Below are 16,716 nucleotides of genomic sequence, written 5' to 3' on the forward strand. Positions count from 1 at the left end.
GTAAACTCTGGAAAATGTCCGGGCCCAGTTTTGCTGGACATTTTCCATCTGAACACAGCTTTAGAAAAAGTGGATGTCTGAATCAGTGCTCAGTGTTCTTTGCTCGCAAGCAGCCAAATGTGTTTATGTGAGCGGGGTGTCTAACATTGCTAAAAGCAGCCACCCAAAGCTTAAACTGCCTTGTAACCAATTTTCTGGTCAATGGACAATGGGCTTTTAGTATTTTAGTACACCCTTGCCATTCATCCATTGGTACAGCAAATGCAGCGCTGACTAAAAATACACAAAAGAAAAGAAAAAAGACCAAACACTTTTCCTGAAATGGCTGGGTGGTTTGAATAAAGGCTCTGAGAAGCAGTAATGGTTAAATAATCGATGCACAGCGGGTCACAGATGCTGCAAACATGGAACTCGTAGCATCCAGCCAGCCATTTACGCATATTGTTCATATCCAGAATCTAATTGGAGCGTTCACACGTTCATCTCACCGTATAAACACATGCATGCTTTAGCGCAATACTGGCTGCATTTAAATTACATCATACATATCTTCTGTGTGTTCCTACACTTGCATGGATGCATACATGTACATTGACATGCATTCACACATTAACAGCTTATTCTTGCAGCAGGATTGCGTAACAGCCATTTGCCTTCATCCAACAAAACTCACACAGACGCATTGGTTGTGTATGGACTGTACACAGTGTATTTTATTATTCAGCCCTCTTTGCTGTGACACTGATAGATAAGGCCTGAATGCTGACTATGGCAAGGACAGAATATAAACAAGACCAGACATGGCAGACTGCAAGAGAACACTTTGGCTGCATATTTCACTTTCTTAGCTTTTAGCTTATACTCGCCATTAAAGGGATAGTTCAAACAAGAATGACTCATAACAAGGTAATTTATTCGTGCAATGGACCACAGTGGATATTTAGGCAAGGAACATGGTGTCAATGACACGTTTCCAGTCAAATTTGAGTGTTGGGGCTTATGGACACTTGCAATTTAGGTTTTTTTTCTGTTGTTTTTTTGCATTTGAAGAATCGGTCACCATCTACTTCAATTGTATTGGATTTGGCTGCAACGCCGTCACCCACTCCTCCATCGGCAGAGTGGTGAGTAGATTACGAGTGAATTTTCATTTTTGGGTGAACTATCCTTTTAAACTAGCCTGCATAACATTGTCTCTGTCAGAGAGCGGTGTGGTGAAAGCTGCTTTTTGGGAACCAAAATTCCACAGAAGAGTGTTGACTTGAGCGTGGAGCATTTTGCATGTTTCCAGCTATAATGACGCTTGAGATTGGCCTTTTTTCATCACAGCGAGCATGTCCCTGCAAAGTCGAAACACTTGTCTATAATTGCAATAACAAAATAAAAGTTTGCCCTATTCTGTTGGAAAACATGAATTTGTATTTTCTTGACAATCGCCATGAAGTTTGTAGCTGACAGCCGCACAGTCAGGAGGCACCACTCTAAAGGACACGTAGTCTGCTATTTTATGTTGTTTTCTTTTATCAGAGAAAAAATAATGTTGTTAGGAGATCTTTTTTGTACTTCTGAAATGCTGTTTTGAATGCAATGACGCTTGGTTTTTGAGCATTTGAAATCCTGCATTATTTTTTTATTTCTGTGTTCGCCAGGTAGCAGTCCTCCTCTTCTCTTCACATTCCAGCACTTCTTTGCATGATAGTGCTCCTAACTATCTATTAGCAGATTGCGTTAATGGCCCACATAGAGTAAAAACATTGTTCCATAGCACCACTAATAATCAAACACTCCACGGGGTGCCACCTGTCTGTAGGTTCAGGTTTTGATGAAGAAAAAGAAATGTGAGGGATAATAAAGATGATACATCTCATCAGTTTTGATCCTTTCTTTGTGCCCAGGACAAAACTTAAATTATAGTAGTGTAATGCTAAATCTGTAGAATACACTTTCTAGATGACTCCCTGTTAATGATTTCCCATGTTGACGATTTTATTGGACAGCTCATCACATTATCCACAGACAGATTCGCTCGGATAAAAACATTTATTCCACAGCTTCCTTGTGATGGATATCCCAGTAGTTGGATTGTTGTGCGGGTCATTTCTGTGTCATAATAACAACTTAATTAAAACCCACAAGCCTTGTTTGTGCACCTCCCCTCATCGACAGTGAACAGTGTTTATCATTTTGCGAGCCGACCCTGTGATTCAAGTTTTCCAAAAACCTTCGAACACAATTGCTCCACAGTTGAACATAGTCTCTGACTACTCTTGGGTAATCCATACATATGCATGAGCTTCTGTTCTACATACACTTGATGCTCAGCAGCCCTCTGCTTGCACTCTAACAAGCAGCTTTTCTTCAAGTGTTTAGTCATCGTTGAAACATTCATTTGCAACATAACGCGGCATTAAATCCTGCTAAGACACATTAGGTAAACAATCTTTAAACACTGGATTTTTGCAGTGCAGCCAGTCGACCTGTGATGACCCTAGGCTCACCCATCTATTTTTATTTTCTAAGTGTGTCCCTTCCTTTCTAATCTAATCACTATTTGACATGAATTCATCAGATACATCACGGCAGGGATTTGAAATTGATCTAAGATGTGGATGTGAGGAGAGATTTTTGTGAGAGGATACAGCAAGAATTCATGCTCCTTTATATTAATTAGAGACCGTGCCAACATTATTAAAGGGAGGAAGGGTCTTAAACAACTAAAAAAACAAAACTTTAATGTGCCTATATTACAATTTTTAAGTAGATCTTATTTCAAGAATTGTCTTTATAATACTGTTATGTTATGTTTGCCATAAGTTTTCTACCAACACAATTAGGGTTGAACTGGATTAAACCAACTTGAATTATTTATGCTTTGCCTTTTTTAGCCATTTAATTTCAGCTGAACCAACTTTGATATCATTATGTATTCTTTAGGTCAAGGTTAAGGTACAAAGAAAATATTGATAATAATGCACAGGGTCTTAATTTTTCAAAAAGCCTAACTAACCTTCCAACCACAATAATTTTCATACAGTCCCAAAGTGATTATGTTTTCTTAAGAGGGATTTAACCTTGATCATTTAATATGATCATGTAGTGGAATTAAAATATATTATTTTGAGAATTACTGCATTTATAATGACATCAAGAGATGTAAGATATGCACTTCCTGCAGACTATCTGTTTTTGTTGTAATAATATAATAGAAGTAAGAAAAAAGGAATGGTCCACTAAGGAGTGCTCTACACTATAGACTGTGAATAAACCTCATCTAAAATGTAATGGCACCAAAATGTTGATACATTAGCTGAAAAAACACTTTCACCTTGAGAATCATTCTTCCCACTTCCCCTCTGCGTCCTTCCCACAGAGCAGGAAAGCAGCTACAAAACACTGTAGGCACTGTGACCATGACCTCTACAAAACTGAGTAAAAAAAAACAAAAAACCGTCCCCATCCTCTCATTGTGATGGATATAAGAGAGCAGTCCAGGTTAGTCTGTGTGCAGTTTACAGAGAGTCTGACGGTCTCTCCATGAGGTAAGAGGTGCTGTATGATTGGATCCACTGATAGGCAGCCTCAGGGGAGCATTGCTCAGAAACATGTATGTGCTCATCCAGGCAAGCGGTGTGAACGTCTCATCCTGGACTGAGCTTTTTTTTTTTAATCTGTAAGGCTTTGAAGGTCCGTTAGGCTCCCCATATGTCCTCTTAGTCCAGAGACACTGGAACATTGTCGTCTTCTGCCTGTACAGTCAGAGTATTGGCTCTGAGACTCTGAAGTTAGAGGTCTCCGCTCTGAGGTTCCGGTCTGGTTTCCTGGTTGCGGCTGCGGCCCAGTCTGGGGAAACGAGAGGAATTTTTGGACCGGGGCGTCTTTGCTCCTCCGTCGTTTGCCTGGGGTGTGTCTCTAGATGAGAGAACGATGGGAAGGAAAAGAAAAAACAAATAAACATCTGGTGGAGTTTATTATCAAGTTTGGTGTTCTCGTTAATGTTCAAACCACTGATGCTGCCTCTGAATCATCTTCCTTCTGCAACAAGACTGGACTGGAAAACTAGACATTAATTGAAACAGCAAATGGTGAAACTTTCACCAGCGAATGAGATGAATCACAGTTGTTCTACTTTATTTTTGAGTGCAGTTAAATGAAATTGTATCTTTGCCTCCCAATAGTTACTATTTCTACATTCGTAGAACTTTTATGTTCTTGCACAGTAATTGAGTGAATGGTAGCAAATGTACCACATTAACATCTGAGTCATTTTTGAAACTGTGGGTTTCAAAAACAAAGTTTCACAAAAGCAGACAATGACTTAATGCATTTGACTGAACTGCCGCTGGAAAATGTTACTACGCTTTACTGTAGCTGGATGGCTAATTAATGCAACAACTTGGTGACGTTTAGATGCATTTTATCAGCTGATTAATTGCAGATATACTAACACAAGCAGGTTCCCCTGTTGATAATCCTGATACTAAGATGAGACATTTTCAATTTGCAAAGATCACAAAGAAACACAATGCTGCCTGACTCAAAACACTGATCACTGATCATGGGCAACTTTTTCCAGCATTGGAAAAATTACTGGTGATGAACAAACATTAAAAAAACGTTCTATATTTATTTAAAAATTCATGAATGTCCTAATTGCACAAAATTCACCACACACTTCCTTGGCAACTTTGCCCCCATTCTCTTTGACTCTCTGGGTTGTTGTTCTTATTATTTTGACTCCACACTGACTCATAATAACACTTGCAGCTTCTGTTAGAGCTGAAAACCACTCATTTTCTCACTTTAGCTTTTGGCACAAGAAAAGTGTAAAACACTCCAAACTTCATATTGTGTTATTCCCTGGTTTAACATCTGGTACGTTTTTGTTTTATTGCTACCTTTAATTTTCCTCTACATGATTCCCTCACAACCAAAAGCCATTGATTGTGACACAATAATTCAGGTTACGGTCTTTTTCTGATTTTATGATGATGATTAGGCTTTTCATTACTCAGGAGGAAATAAGCTTGGCCACTTGATGACATCATTGCCATAGTTACCCTGACGACAGTCCCCACACCATGAACCCCCTTATCCCTTGAGTCTTATCTGATAACGGTGAGAATGAATGAGAGGCACTTGTTGAAGAAAGGAAATGAAAAGCAGAATGAGTGAAAACCTGGAGTTAAATGTTTTCTTTGTGTTCCTCTACTCTACTTATCAAGTACTTCAGCCCAAAGACAGGAACCCCCCCCTCGACCCCCAAACTGCTGCTTTTGCTGAAGAAGTGACTTTTTAAAGGCAGTGGTGAGATCGGGTGATACTCTGACAAAGCGATTTTTAATAAATACTACAAACATTATGGAGGCAGAGGGCATCTCCCTGCTCATGTCCAACTGACCTCTTCACTGACCGTACCCCAGCAACTGAAGCTGTGAGTACGCTTATCTGGGACATTGGGGTGGTCCTGTGATAGCAGTTTGATACCCACTCTGGAAACACATGCTAAAAATAAATGGACTCGTGGTGAGGTGCTTCGGCTGAAAGTAACGCTGCCAGCCATGTGCTTTCATGTGAGGCAGCAAGGGCGCAGCGAGGCTCTGTTGCGTGGAAATAGGGACACGGAAGAGACAGTCGGACATGGCCTTGAAAGCACAGGCTAAGAATGTCTAATGTGTAGCTACCAAGTGTCTGTGTCATAAACATCAAGATAAAAAATTACAACATGAACTCCAGTAAATGTCCGAAAAATACGGTCCCGACTTATTTTTACTGCACATGGACATCTGCGTCGGCCAAAAGCTTTCGAACCTCTTCTTCTCTCTTAGCTCACTTGGTTTCTAGTTTGGCATCAATCACTTTTTGGAAAAGTCATCAACGCGCCCACTCTCTCTCTGTATTCTCACATGGCCTCATCCAGAGTTTTTACTACGGGGCTGGCAGGAAAAATTACAGAGATTGTCAGCAGCAACTGACTTGTAAATTTGGGTTCACACATACAGCTCCTCTGGATAATTTCAGGGGATCATCTGGAGTTCAGTGCATGTCTTAAAAGCAGTTTATGACTAACCAATCGGACAAAAGCCTGAACTTTGTTTATATGATGAACATTTTCCCTTTTCCTCTGGCACAAAATGTAGTTCCACTTATTCCCATACCTCCACCAACCCCAGGCAGGTTCAATCAAATGCAGTCACCCAATTTGAGTTTGTCCACACAGTGATGCAGTTGAGGTTTGTATCAGCAAAAATCAAGCTAAATTGGGGGCAGCATGCCGAGCTGGGCCGTATCATTTATTCATATCAAACTGGGAGAAGGAGCTAAAAGCGCTAAAGTAATTAGGCTTATAGATTTCTTTACTTTCTCTCAGCATGTGCTTGTCCCCATTTGGACAAGTCATTGACTTGTGCAAGATAATAACTTTCCCAGGCACCGTTGGAATATTAATAATGCTGTAGAGGAGCATAATTAGAGTAAACAGGTACACAAACAAGCATTCATCAAATTGATTGTCTCACAGTAAATGGTGGGGTGCGATGAATAATACACAGTGAATAATGAAACTATTTCCGCGACATGTGCTTTCACACTCCCACACACTGAAGCCAAACTGCCACAAACTGCTCTTGACAGTGAGACAAAGGTCAATGAGGCGAGAGTGTGTGTTCTGTGTGTTCTCAGTAAACCATGTGTTGAGTGTTGAGGTCGGGCTGCATACTAAGTGCTGCCTAAGTCTAACGGGAGGTGTGAACATGTCTCTGTTCAGACAGGTGAGAAAAATAGCTGATCCGAGCACATCAGTGTGTTGGCCATCAAAAATAAACACAGCAAAATTTAAAATAAATAACACGTGTTCAATAGAAGGGCGGATTAATCGACCAAAGACTGCAGCTGTGTTCCACCCAGCGGCGTGATTAGGCTGCCCTATTTCCAAGGCTCCGACAAATGCGTCCTTTAATCCCAGAGGAATAACCTGTGCATCCCAGGATTCCTTGAGCTTCAACGACAAACAAAGAGGTAATGGCGCCAGCAAGCGATCTCCAACAGTACGCATGTTAAAAAACAAAGGGCCTTTATTTCTCACAGGATCATTTATCTGATTCTTTTGAAATTTATTCAACCTTTAGTTGGGGATACATTGAGGTAGAGACCTCCAAGAACAGAAAATGAACAAAACATTCCCAGACACCAAAAGAACACAAAAAAAGAAAAAGTAAAATATGCCCCTTCAAAAGTAAAAGCAATACATAAAATTGAATCTAAAGAAAATGAAATCACAACACGTCATGTGCTTTTACCTTGTATATTGTCTGAGACAACCTGAGTGATCATATAGCAACTTATGGTGCTTTGTCTATCTACTGCTGAGTCAAATCAAAGCAGTGGGAACCCGTCCAAGTGAGTTTCCTGTCAACTTACATCGGCGTGATTCAATTAGGACAAAATCCAGCCAGAGGAGTAGAATGTAACATAGCTTTTAAATGATTCAGTTCCATCCACGTAAACAGTAAAAAGTGACAGTTGGCTCTCTAAAAGGAATTAAGTCGCTGCTAGTTACACCCATTTCCATAGGACGTTTAGGTCAGTACCATAATTAAGAAGTTTACAGATCCATCTGGCCTTTGAGCAGCGAGTGCCTCAGCAGGGAATCTGAAGTGCTGAACCCTAATTTGCTTTCCATCTTTCCACTGTCTCCTCCTCAGTCCAGTGTTCTTTCCCTCCATCCTCCACTGCCCTCTCCCCCACTCTTTTCTTCACTCAACTGCTCCTTGTCATTTTCCCTCTTCACTGGCTCCTAATTCTTTCGATGCATCAGAACATGTGTCATCTCATATTAAAGTCGATGCACCCTCATATAGGCTCTAATATTGTGTCACAAATCTGCCAGTGACAACATCTGGTGGCATCATGGAGGTCAAGGGGATAATTGGCTGTACACAGATAATAATGAATATAAAACAGCCTAGAAATTGAAACACTTAAAAAATATTGTAGGCAAATGCTAATTATAGAAATGCTTTCATTTAGTATTGATCAGAAAACAAATGAACAAGCTAAGAGAGTAGATCTGTTGTTAGGTCCAATGATATCCACTCACACAGAGCAGGTATGACTGTACCTTACAGAGAGGAGAGGGAACTTTAAGTTTCTTGTTTCTTCAATCAAATTGTTTTTCTTATTTATTACAAGAGACACAAAAATACACATATGCAAAACATGAAAAATATATCATTTAAAGAAATGCAAATTGGACCCCACCCCGCAGATCCAAAGCATCACAGAATAAGTTCTTCAAAGTTGTTTAAAGGTGAACACCTCTATATCTCATTCCTTCGCTCAGTGGATTCAGCTGACATTTATTTCAGAAACTGCTATGTACAGAATGTCTCAGCAAATACTTTCATACTTTAGTATTAGTTTTATAAACCCTAAAGGTCTTTGGAACTTGAGCTCAAACTAATTTTCTGTCCTAACCTGACATGCATTCTGTTTTTTTATGTCCAAACTGGAACAAGCCGTCCCTAAGCCAGACACAAATTCAGGTTTTGTTTCCGAACCCATTCCAAGCCCAATGTTTTCCTCGACTACAGACACAAGCAGCATACAAACATCAAGTAGTTAGCCCAGCCAGTGAAACCAAATCTGAATATTAAAAAATACAATAAAAAATATAATTTTATATATAAATATTAAGAATCTATCTCTGTCGGAAACTACTACATTCCATTAGACAGTAAATATGACCTCCATTATCAGTGCTTCATCAATATTTATAATAAATGGGCTGGATGCATTATTTGTAATTTTATTACTTTATTATTTTAGACCCACCTCTATTGATTGAGACACTGTGGTCAGATAATCTGTGTGTTTATGTTTGGCCTTTAGGACCAAGCAACATTCTCTCTTTGTGTCTGCACCCTCTCCTCCTCCCTGCCCTCCCCCATCACTAAGCTAACGACCAGACTAATCTGACTGTCATCCCTCACTGAGGATGTAAGACCCCCACAGGTTTGATCACACCAACCGAGCAGGCAGTTACAGAGACGAGATAAGACAGTAACATCATGACAGCACTGGCCTGGACATTTTTATGAAGGGAATCTGGTGAGCTCTGTATGCACGCGCACGCACACACACACACACACACAAGCCAGGAACATCATGGTATGCTGATCTGGTGTGATCCACTGTCAACTGTCATTCCACTGAGTCACAGGGGTAAAGATTCTCATGTCACGACCAATTACAGCAGGTGGACAACACGTACTTAATCATCGACTCTCTGTCAGCTGCCACTGCTGGACTTCATCCAAGGTAGACGTGTCCACAGGCTCTCGGCAACATGTTACATGGTGCTCAAGATGCTGCTGTACCGTCTTGTTGTTGTTGTCGAAACCCTAAGGCTAACCTTTTACAGAGCATCACACAAGTAGCTGCAGAGCCTCTGACCCCTCAACGATCTTTTACCCTCAATATTAGATATTTATAGGGACACTGACGAATAATGCATGCAGACAAAACAGAGCAGTACCACTGGAAATCATGTGGAGCAGTGTGATAGAGAGTTCATGTTTGATAACCAGGGGACAGGAGGACGTTTTCACAATGGTGGGACTTTTTGAGCAGAGACTTGGAGTTGGTGAGACACTACAAGAATCTATATGATGGTATTTTGCGCAGGTACAGAGACAAAAAGTTACTGTGGAACAGCCGGGAGGAGAAAAAACACTCTCTCGACTGCTACCCTCGAGTGGATGTGCAGGTAATCCTCTTAAAATCTACATTTGTTTGCCTATTTGACATGGCCAAATGCAAAAGCTTAAAACAGAAGAACAAAAAGGTCACACTGCATGGATCACACCTCACTTGAAAGGCATCAACGTCTAGTTTCTAAAAATGTGCTGATGTGAAAAACCTTAACTGGTTCAAACTGTTTTTATTTATCTTTCAAAGGCCATTTTTTGATAACAATAACTAGTACATGCTTCGTGACAGACATATGTCATCATCTCATACACCTGGATTTCAGACTTCTATGCCTAACCTTAAGGGACATTGGGGGTTTTTAGTTTGCGGTATCCCTGATTGGCCAACATGGGTGGTATGAGGGCAGTGATGGTTACATTGTCTTAAGAAGTTTCTCTTTTCGTACATAAAGGCAGCATAACTTTGCCCCAACACTAAATGACCCACTAGCTCTTTCACCACCAAGTAAAACAAAGTTGTCCATCATCTTCTATTAGTTTGTAGTTCAGTCTTTCTTCCTTAGTCTTCACCTGCTGTATGATAAAAAAAAAATTACATTAGCAGGCGATACAACTGTGTAAGAATAGAAAGAACTCTGCATGACAATATGTCAGGGTGTGATGAACAGCAGACAGTGAAGTCTGAGGCAGACTTCAGTGGCTTGACACACTAATATTTCATGTCAGTCAAAGACATGCAGTGGAAAGGTTTCTATTTCAGCTCACAGACATGAGAAGGAGAGATATGATTATTAAAGCTCTCAGGACAGACTCAATAATGAGCAGTGTGCACTTTGGGGGCTTTTTCCACACCTGTCTGTCTGGTACTCAAATTCCACTGGACCAAACACCATGGAGACTTGCCTCTCAATTTGAATGAATCTCCTTGTGCAATATGGAAATATATTTCTTTAATGATTGTTCTCGGTATGGTGCCCCTTGAAAATTCAGTCACATTTCTTATTTAATCAATTAAATGCCATCGTAGCTCCACCCCGCTTCAACCCGAGCGGAGGTTTAATCAGTCGGAATAATTGAGAATAGCTGTAGGGGTGTGCAGGTTCTTTAAAGTTTCGTGTCTTGAGGACGACCAGCTGTCCCATTTCCACTTTAGTTACGTTACTTTTTCATTGACACTCACATCTTGTCTCTTTTCAGGTCACTTCTTAATCTTCCTGTGTCTCCACCTTCCTGATTACCTGTACCTGCTGTGATGTGTCACACCTCTGTTTGTCGAACTGTCTCCCTTCTAACTGACTTTAGTCTCCATGTTTCCTTTTGTCTTTGCCAGTTTGTCCTTATCCTCTGAGTTCAGCGTTCCTAGTTTTCTCTGTATATGCAGTTCAGCCTCCATCATGGCCTTTATTTAGTCTCAAAATAAATGACAGCAGTGGTATAAATGATCCACGAGGTTTACAGTTGCAACAGAAAAATGAGAGGGAAGGGGGTTAGAAGATTAGAGAAGGGCCTGGGACTGGAGTGTTCAAAGTGACCAATCGAAGGAGGGGAGCATTAGCCACCGTACCTGCTGCCAAATTCTCGAAATTCAAAGAGTAAGCAACTGTCGGCCACACTTAGTTTAAATTCAGGTGTATTCTTGGAACCCTTTTGACTAATTAAGCAGTTTCAGACATTCCTTGTGTGAAATACATCTCTTTAAAATCCACAAATAAAACCAATTTATGTCTAAATGTTCCTGTCACTATCAAGTTTGCACTGTGAAGGAGTGGCTCTATAATTTCATTGCACAGCCTGTTCAATGACAATAAAGGCATTCTTATTCTTATTCTTACATGGTTAAATTTTGTCCAGACCAGGTAAAAGGGGATTGTGTACTGTAATAAAGTTCTCCCTGTGTCTGTGTGGGTCTGTGTGCTCCACCTTCCTCCCACGGTCTGAAGACATGCAGATTGGGTGTTGGATTAATTGAGAACTTTAAATCGTACGTGTGAATGTGAGTGTGAATGATTGTTTGTCTCTGGTCAGCCCTCTGATGCGCTGGCAACCTGTCCATGGTGCACACCCCCCACCCCCACCTCACATCAGCTGGGATGAGCTCCAGCTAAACCTGCAACCCTCTAAGGATAGGCAGTATAGATGATGGATGGATGGATGGATGGATGGTATGTATACAGGACAAAGAAAAACAATCAACCTTGAATTTACTTTTTTCATTCTGATGTATCTGGGAAATCCCTGAAATCCCCTGCTGATGTGCAGATGTGTTACCATAGTTACTGTGGAGATCACTTTTTGACAGTTCCCACAACCAGCAGATAGATTTAGTGCTTTATCCTGTGAATTCATTGTGAAATTATAGATCTATTGTCAATAAGATGAATTACAGCAACACTTGTTCTCGCAGTGATCATATTTAAAAGGCTTAAAGGTCCAGGTTAAGATTTAGGTGAAAGGGAACTATTGGCAGAAATTTTCTTTACCCCAGAAAAGGCCCTTTATATTTAAACACTTTATATTTACATCGAGGGGACCCTCTCTACGGAGGCCGCCATGTTTTTTTACATTAGTCCAGACTAACTAAACACCTTTTGAGTCTTCATGACAATTAAAGGCTACCACAGTTTGTGTAGGAAGGAGAGGCTGAGGTGAGGGGTGTTCAGCTGCAACATGCAATTTCAACACTAGATATCACAAAATTCTACACACTGTACCTTTAAACCACGAGAATATCTTGAAAGAAGCTATGATAAATATAGAAATTCTATGTTGTTGTTGTTGTTTTTGGTGTAGCCTGATGACTCAGATGTCTCCAGACAGGAAATGACATTCCAGTCAGACGGTGTGACGGGTCGCACTCGCCAACAGACTGCAGTTTGTGGCAACTGATGTGAATATTGACAGGAAATGACTAGAACATCTTATTTTCAGATGTAGCCTGGTAGGCAGGTGGGAATCTGAGGCAGCATGCACTTTCACACTTGCTGATCGAGTGTGTGCGTAGGCTGCACTTGTAAGTATGAGAATAAAACACAGGGAAGTGCTGAAGTTTGTTTACAAGGGATTTGGCATTTTCAGTGACATTAATCCTCCCTGTTTGTATCTGCTAACAACTACCAGCACAACAGCCTATTTCTTTCTGAAACATTGTAGATTTAATTGGTGTAGTACATACAAACTGTCCCCACAAAGTGACAGGCAGTTTGTTCTTGTTAGATTGTGTGAGCATAAAATGGGATTTAAACTAATTTGGAATCTGTCATATTTGAGTGTAATGTAGAAAAACTGCTGCCTAATGATCTACACGCATGAAGAAAGTTAGAAAATGATTTATATGGATGTTTTGTTTGCTTTCATCACATCCCCTGACTCTTCCTGATTGGACTGGATACTCTGTAGGTTTCTGTAACATTGCAGAAATCATACATTTGCACACACGTGTTGGCATCTTTCTCGCACACGCATGCACGGTGTGCGTCCACTTACTGACAGAAAGGCAGGAGAGACAGCAGGGTCTCTTTGGAGGGGTGGGCTGTGAACTCCGGCAGCGTCTGGATGAGTTTGTTCATCACTATTCGAAGGTAACACTGCAGCTGCTTCCTTCTCTCCTCCACGAACTTGGCATCCTGGAGACAGAGAGACAAAGACAGACACAGATAGGGAAAGACAGAAACAGAGAGAGAGAAAAAACAAAGAGAGAAAGACAGAAAAAGAGAGAGAGAAAGAAGAGAAGAAAAATTTAGTTCTGATGATAAAATGATGTTTAGAGAAGCCGAAGTTACATTGCATGCAACTTGCATTTTATCCTTTCACATCACAGTAAGAAGACAAAGAATAGTAATAGTAGAGCAGAGATAAGTCTTTAGTTTTACATGAGAGAAGATGATTATGAAAAATCACTGCAGTTCCCCTCAGCTTAGGAGCTTTACGGCGTCTTTCAGCTCATTTTCTTTGGTTTTTCTGGTCGGCAACCGGATTTGCAGTTTAATTTTGCAGGATATTAGCATTACAAGAGTGAGACGCAAATGAGTATTAGGTATTCATAAGGCGAACCTGATTTTATTCGAGGCCCAGAATGTTCTGTATCTGCTGGTTGAATCTTAAATAGTAAACCATTTAAAGTTGCGTTCTGCTTGTTTCCACACTCCCTAAGTAGCAAAACTACATGTTGGTTTGGAGGATCATTCCTGTTTATTATAACTTGGCTCTTGTTTCTGATGTGTAACTTTAGTTTGGGTTTTAGAGGTAATAATAATACCTTGAGCTCATCCAGGTCAACAAGAAGCACGAGCAGTCGAACCATCAGACATGTTGTAAATAAACCAGCAGTTTAGATTATTTAAACCAGTTTTTCTATTCAGTGTTAACCTTGAAATGTCATAACAAAAATCCTGATAGCACAGGCAGTAATTAACGATGCATAAATTTGGTTGGTGAAGATTGTTTGAATCTTATCCAATCATCTAAGACTTGTAACATGTTGGACAATGTTGTTACAAGTTGTTAAACAACCTAATTGGTTGTGCCCATCAAAGTGATGCTGTTAAACATATGAGGGGAAAAAACATAAAGGTGCAATAAGGGATATAACAAAAAAAAGCAAAATCAATTAAAGGTAGGGTTGGTAAATTGTTGAAATCATCTTCACATCCTGTTCATTAATCGATAATGTTTTTAAAAAGATGTCCAAAAAGAGAGTTACAGGAATTTTGGCCTCAATCACTTGTCAGTCAGTGCAAGTTCATGTGTTGGGGGCGAAGCTTTGACCAGAGGGCCAATGGGAGTGATGTATCAGTGTGGCCTCCTCTTGCTCACTTCTCCAGGATTACCAATCCTATCTTTAACAAGACCTGTTCCAGAAATAATGATTTTCATTGCTTTATTACAACAGTAAAGCTGTGTTCACACTCAGAGTCTGCAGTATTGTTTGCTTTACTGGCTGCTTCCCTCAGCCTCCGGCCAAATGATATTGAAATCATAGAGCAGGATGACTGACATGTATGGAGGTTTAAGCTGCCCAGCACAGGAGGAGGAAGGTGCTTCTGACAAAGACACAAAAAAAATACATGCTGTGACTTCAGGAACTCTGCTATGATTGTGTCTTGTTACTGTGCAAGAATCAAATCCTGCACAGGAGTTCCCTGTGAGGTGTCACTGTAAGTTCTCCTCTTTCACTGCTCCACACTACACACTGCTGTGTGGTTGCAGGTGAAACCAGCAACATTTTGAAGTGTCCACTGCCAAAGACCAGGTCTCCAAACCCTGTCTCTCATGAACAGTGATGCTCTACATTGAAAAAGAGCAGTTTTTTGAGAATTAGTTGCACATGTCTTGTTTGATTGCCGATAGAAAAGAAGAAAACTCAGGCAAAATGGAAATGTGAGCATTCAGAAGACCCTTCTCTGATGGGAGTCTGAAGGCAGAGGCGCAGGGCCAAATGGCCGCTGTTAGCATAGCTAATCTGTGTCCAGCCAGGCCCAGAACAAAGCCTGGGCAAGGCTCCGATTTACTCTCTGGTGCTCAGGACTGGAACTGACAGCTGTTGTCAGAGGCCAACATTTCCCTCTTTTTGAATCTATTGCTTCTCTTTTGATTTGAAACCCATGTGAATTTGTCTTGTCCTAAAATATACATTTGTTTCTTCAGCAAAAATAATGAACATGCTGTGGTACAGAACACACAGCCGAGCCAAATGGGAAAAAGAAAGGGGCACTTCATTAATAATAATAATATAATATAATAACTGTGAATCACTGTGATTCACAGTTCTGTCAAGACTGTAAACACAAAGCTGATGTAGATTCACATTCATTAATCAACGAGTGTTAACGAGTGTTGTGAAATAACTGATGTCAAACACATTTTTCCACATCTGACACTCATGCGGATTTCTTGCTTATGCTTTCAACATGCTGCCTACTTCACAGGAACAGTGACATTCACACTTATGCTACCAGCAACGATTTGAAATGAATATGATTAAGACTGCATTTAAGTTGTCTGCAACAAGGTCAGACATCATAATCTTTATCAGCTGCTGTACAGAAAAAATAGCTAAACATAAATAATAACAAAAAAGACAGTAGACAACAAGTACAAAATGCAGGAGTCACTGGGAAGTAAGATTTGTGGATCAATTAGGAAATGAATTAGTGTTAAATAAGAAAGAAATAAGAACATCTATTATAAAAGAGCAATTTGCCACTCTAATGGCAGTAGTTAAACCTCTTTCCTCTTTTCATACATCATACATTAACAGCTCAATCAAGTTTTTCCATATTTTTTTAGTTCCTTGAAAAGGATTTGCTATTTCTTAAAATGTTATCAAAGATAAAACTAAACAATCAGCATTTTTTGCAACCAAAAAAACTTAATTTCATGATAGAAAATAATCTTGGAACTCGGTTGAAGCCAATATTTTTAAATTCATGGGTTTTGAGTGATGACAATTCTAAAAAAAATCATAATGCGAGTCCTTTTGATGTTACAGTAGTGATCTTCTATTCTTAGTTCTACTGGAAGGAAGAGAAGATTAAATGCTTTATTGTGGCAATATGGCTTACTTACATCTGTATAGCAAACCCAATCTCATAGACTAACATGATCCCTCACTGGCTTCCCAGCAGCAAATAAGGCCAAAATCCAGAGGTACCGCTGTAGGGAGCAGTATTCAGGATTCTGCAATGGTGGGCAACAATTCTGCTGCTGTCCACCTACATGACTGTAGGTCTTCACTTTCAAGTAAAACCCAAAACAAATATATAACTGATATTATAAAGAAGATAATGACTCACACTTGATGGGTGTGCATCAATAAACAACCCCGCGACTCTTCAGCAGACTGTCAAATGGAACAGTGATGCCATCACTTAATCTATGACAGCAGCGCATACAAACACTAACTAATGTCATTCTACTCTAGTTCTCAGTCAGAAACTGTCATGGATCACAAAGCTGTGTGTCACAATAGGTAGATAATGTGCTGAGAGCAATTTCATCTCCATTAGATTCA

General features: G+C 40.1%; 1 protein-coding gene across 2 annotated transcripts in view; it reads right to left on the reverse strand.

Annotated features, from left to right (window-relative positions):
- Nucleotides 1-686: 686 nt before the first annotated feature.
- snx29 (sorting nexin 29) overlaps nt 687-16,716 on the reverse strand; it is a 130,702-nt gene continuing 114,672 nt past the window's right edge. Inside the window, exons 20-21 of one of the 2 annotated variants that reach the window (XM_069517184.1) lie at nt 13,191-13,330; nt 687-3,909 (exon numbers count right to left, since the gene is read on the reverse strand). In XM_069517184.1, coding sequence (XP_069373285.1) covers nt 3,783-3,909; nt 13,191-13,330 — 267 coding nt within the window. In that variant the 3' untranslated portion in view covers nt 687-3,782. Of the gene's footprint in view, nt 3,910-8,143; nt 10,281-13,190; nt 13,331-16,716 lie in introns of those variants that run through there. The other variant, XM_069517185.1, reaches the window with a different exon arrangement.

The sequence above is a fragment of the Paralichthys olivaceus genome, chromosome 21 (genome assembly GCF_024713975.1).
Source record: "Paralichthys olivaceus isolate ysfri-2021 chromosome 21, ASM2471397v2, whole genome shotgun sequence".
Classification (NCBI taxonomy): domain Eukaryota; kingdom Metazoa; phylum Chordata; class Actinopteri; order Pleuronectiformes; family Paralichthyidae; genus Paralichthys; species Paralichthys olivaceus.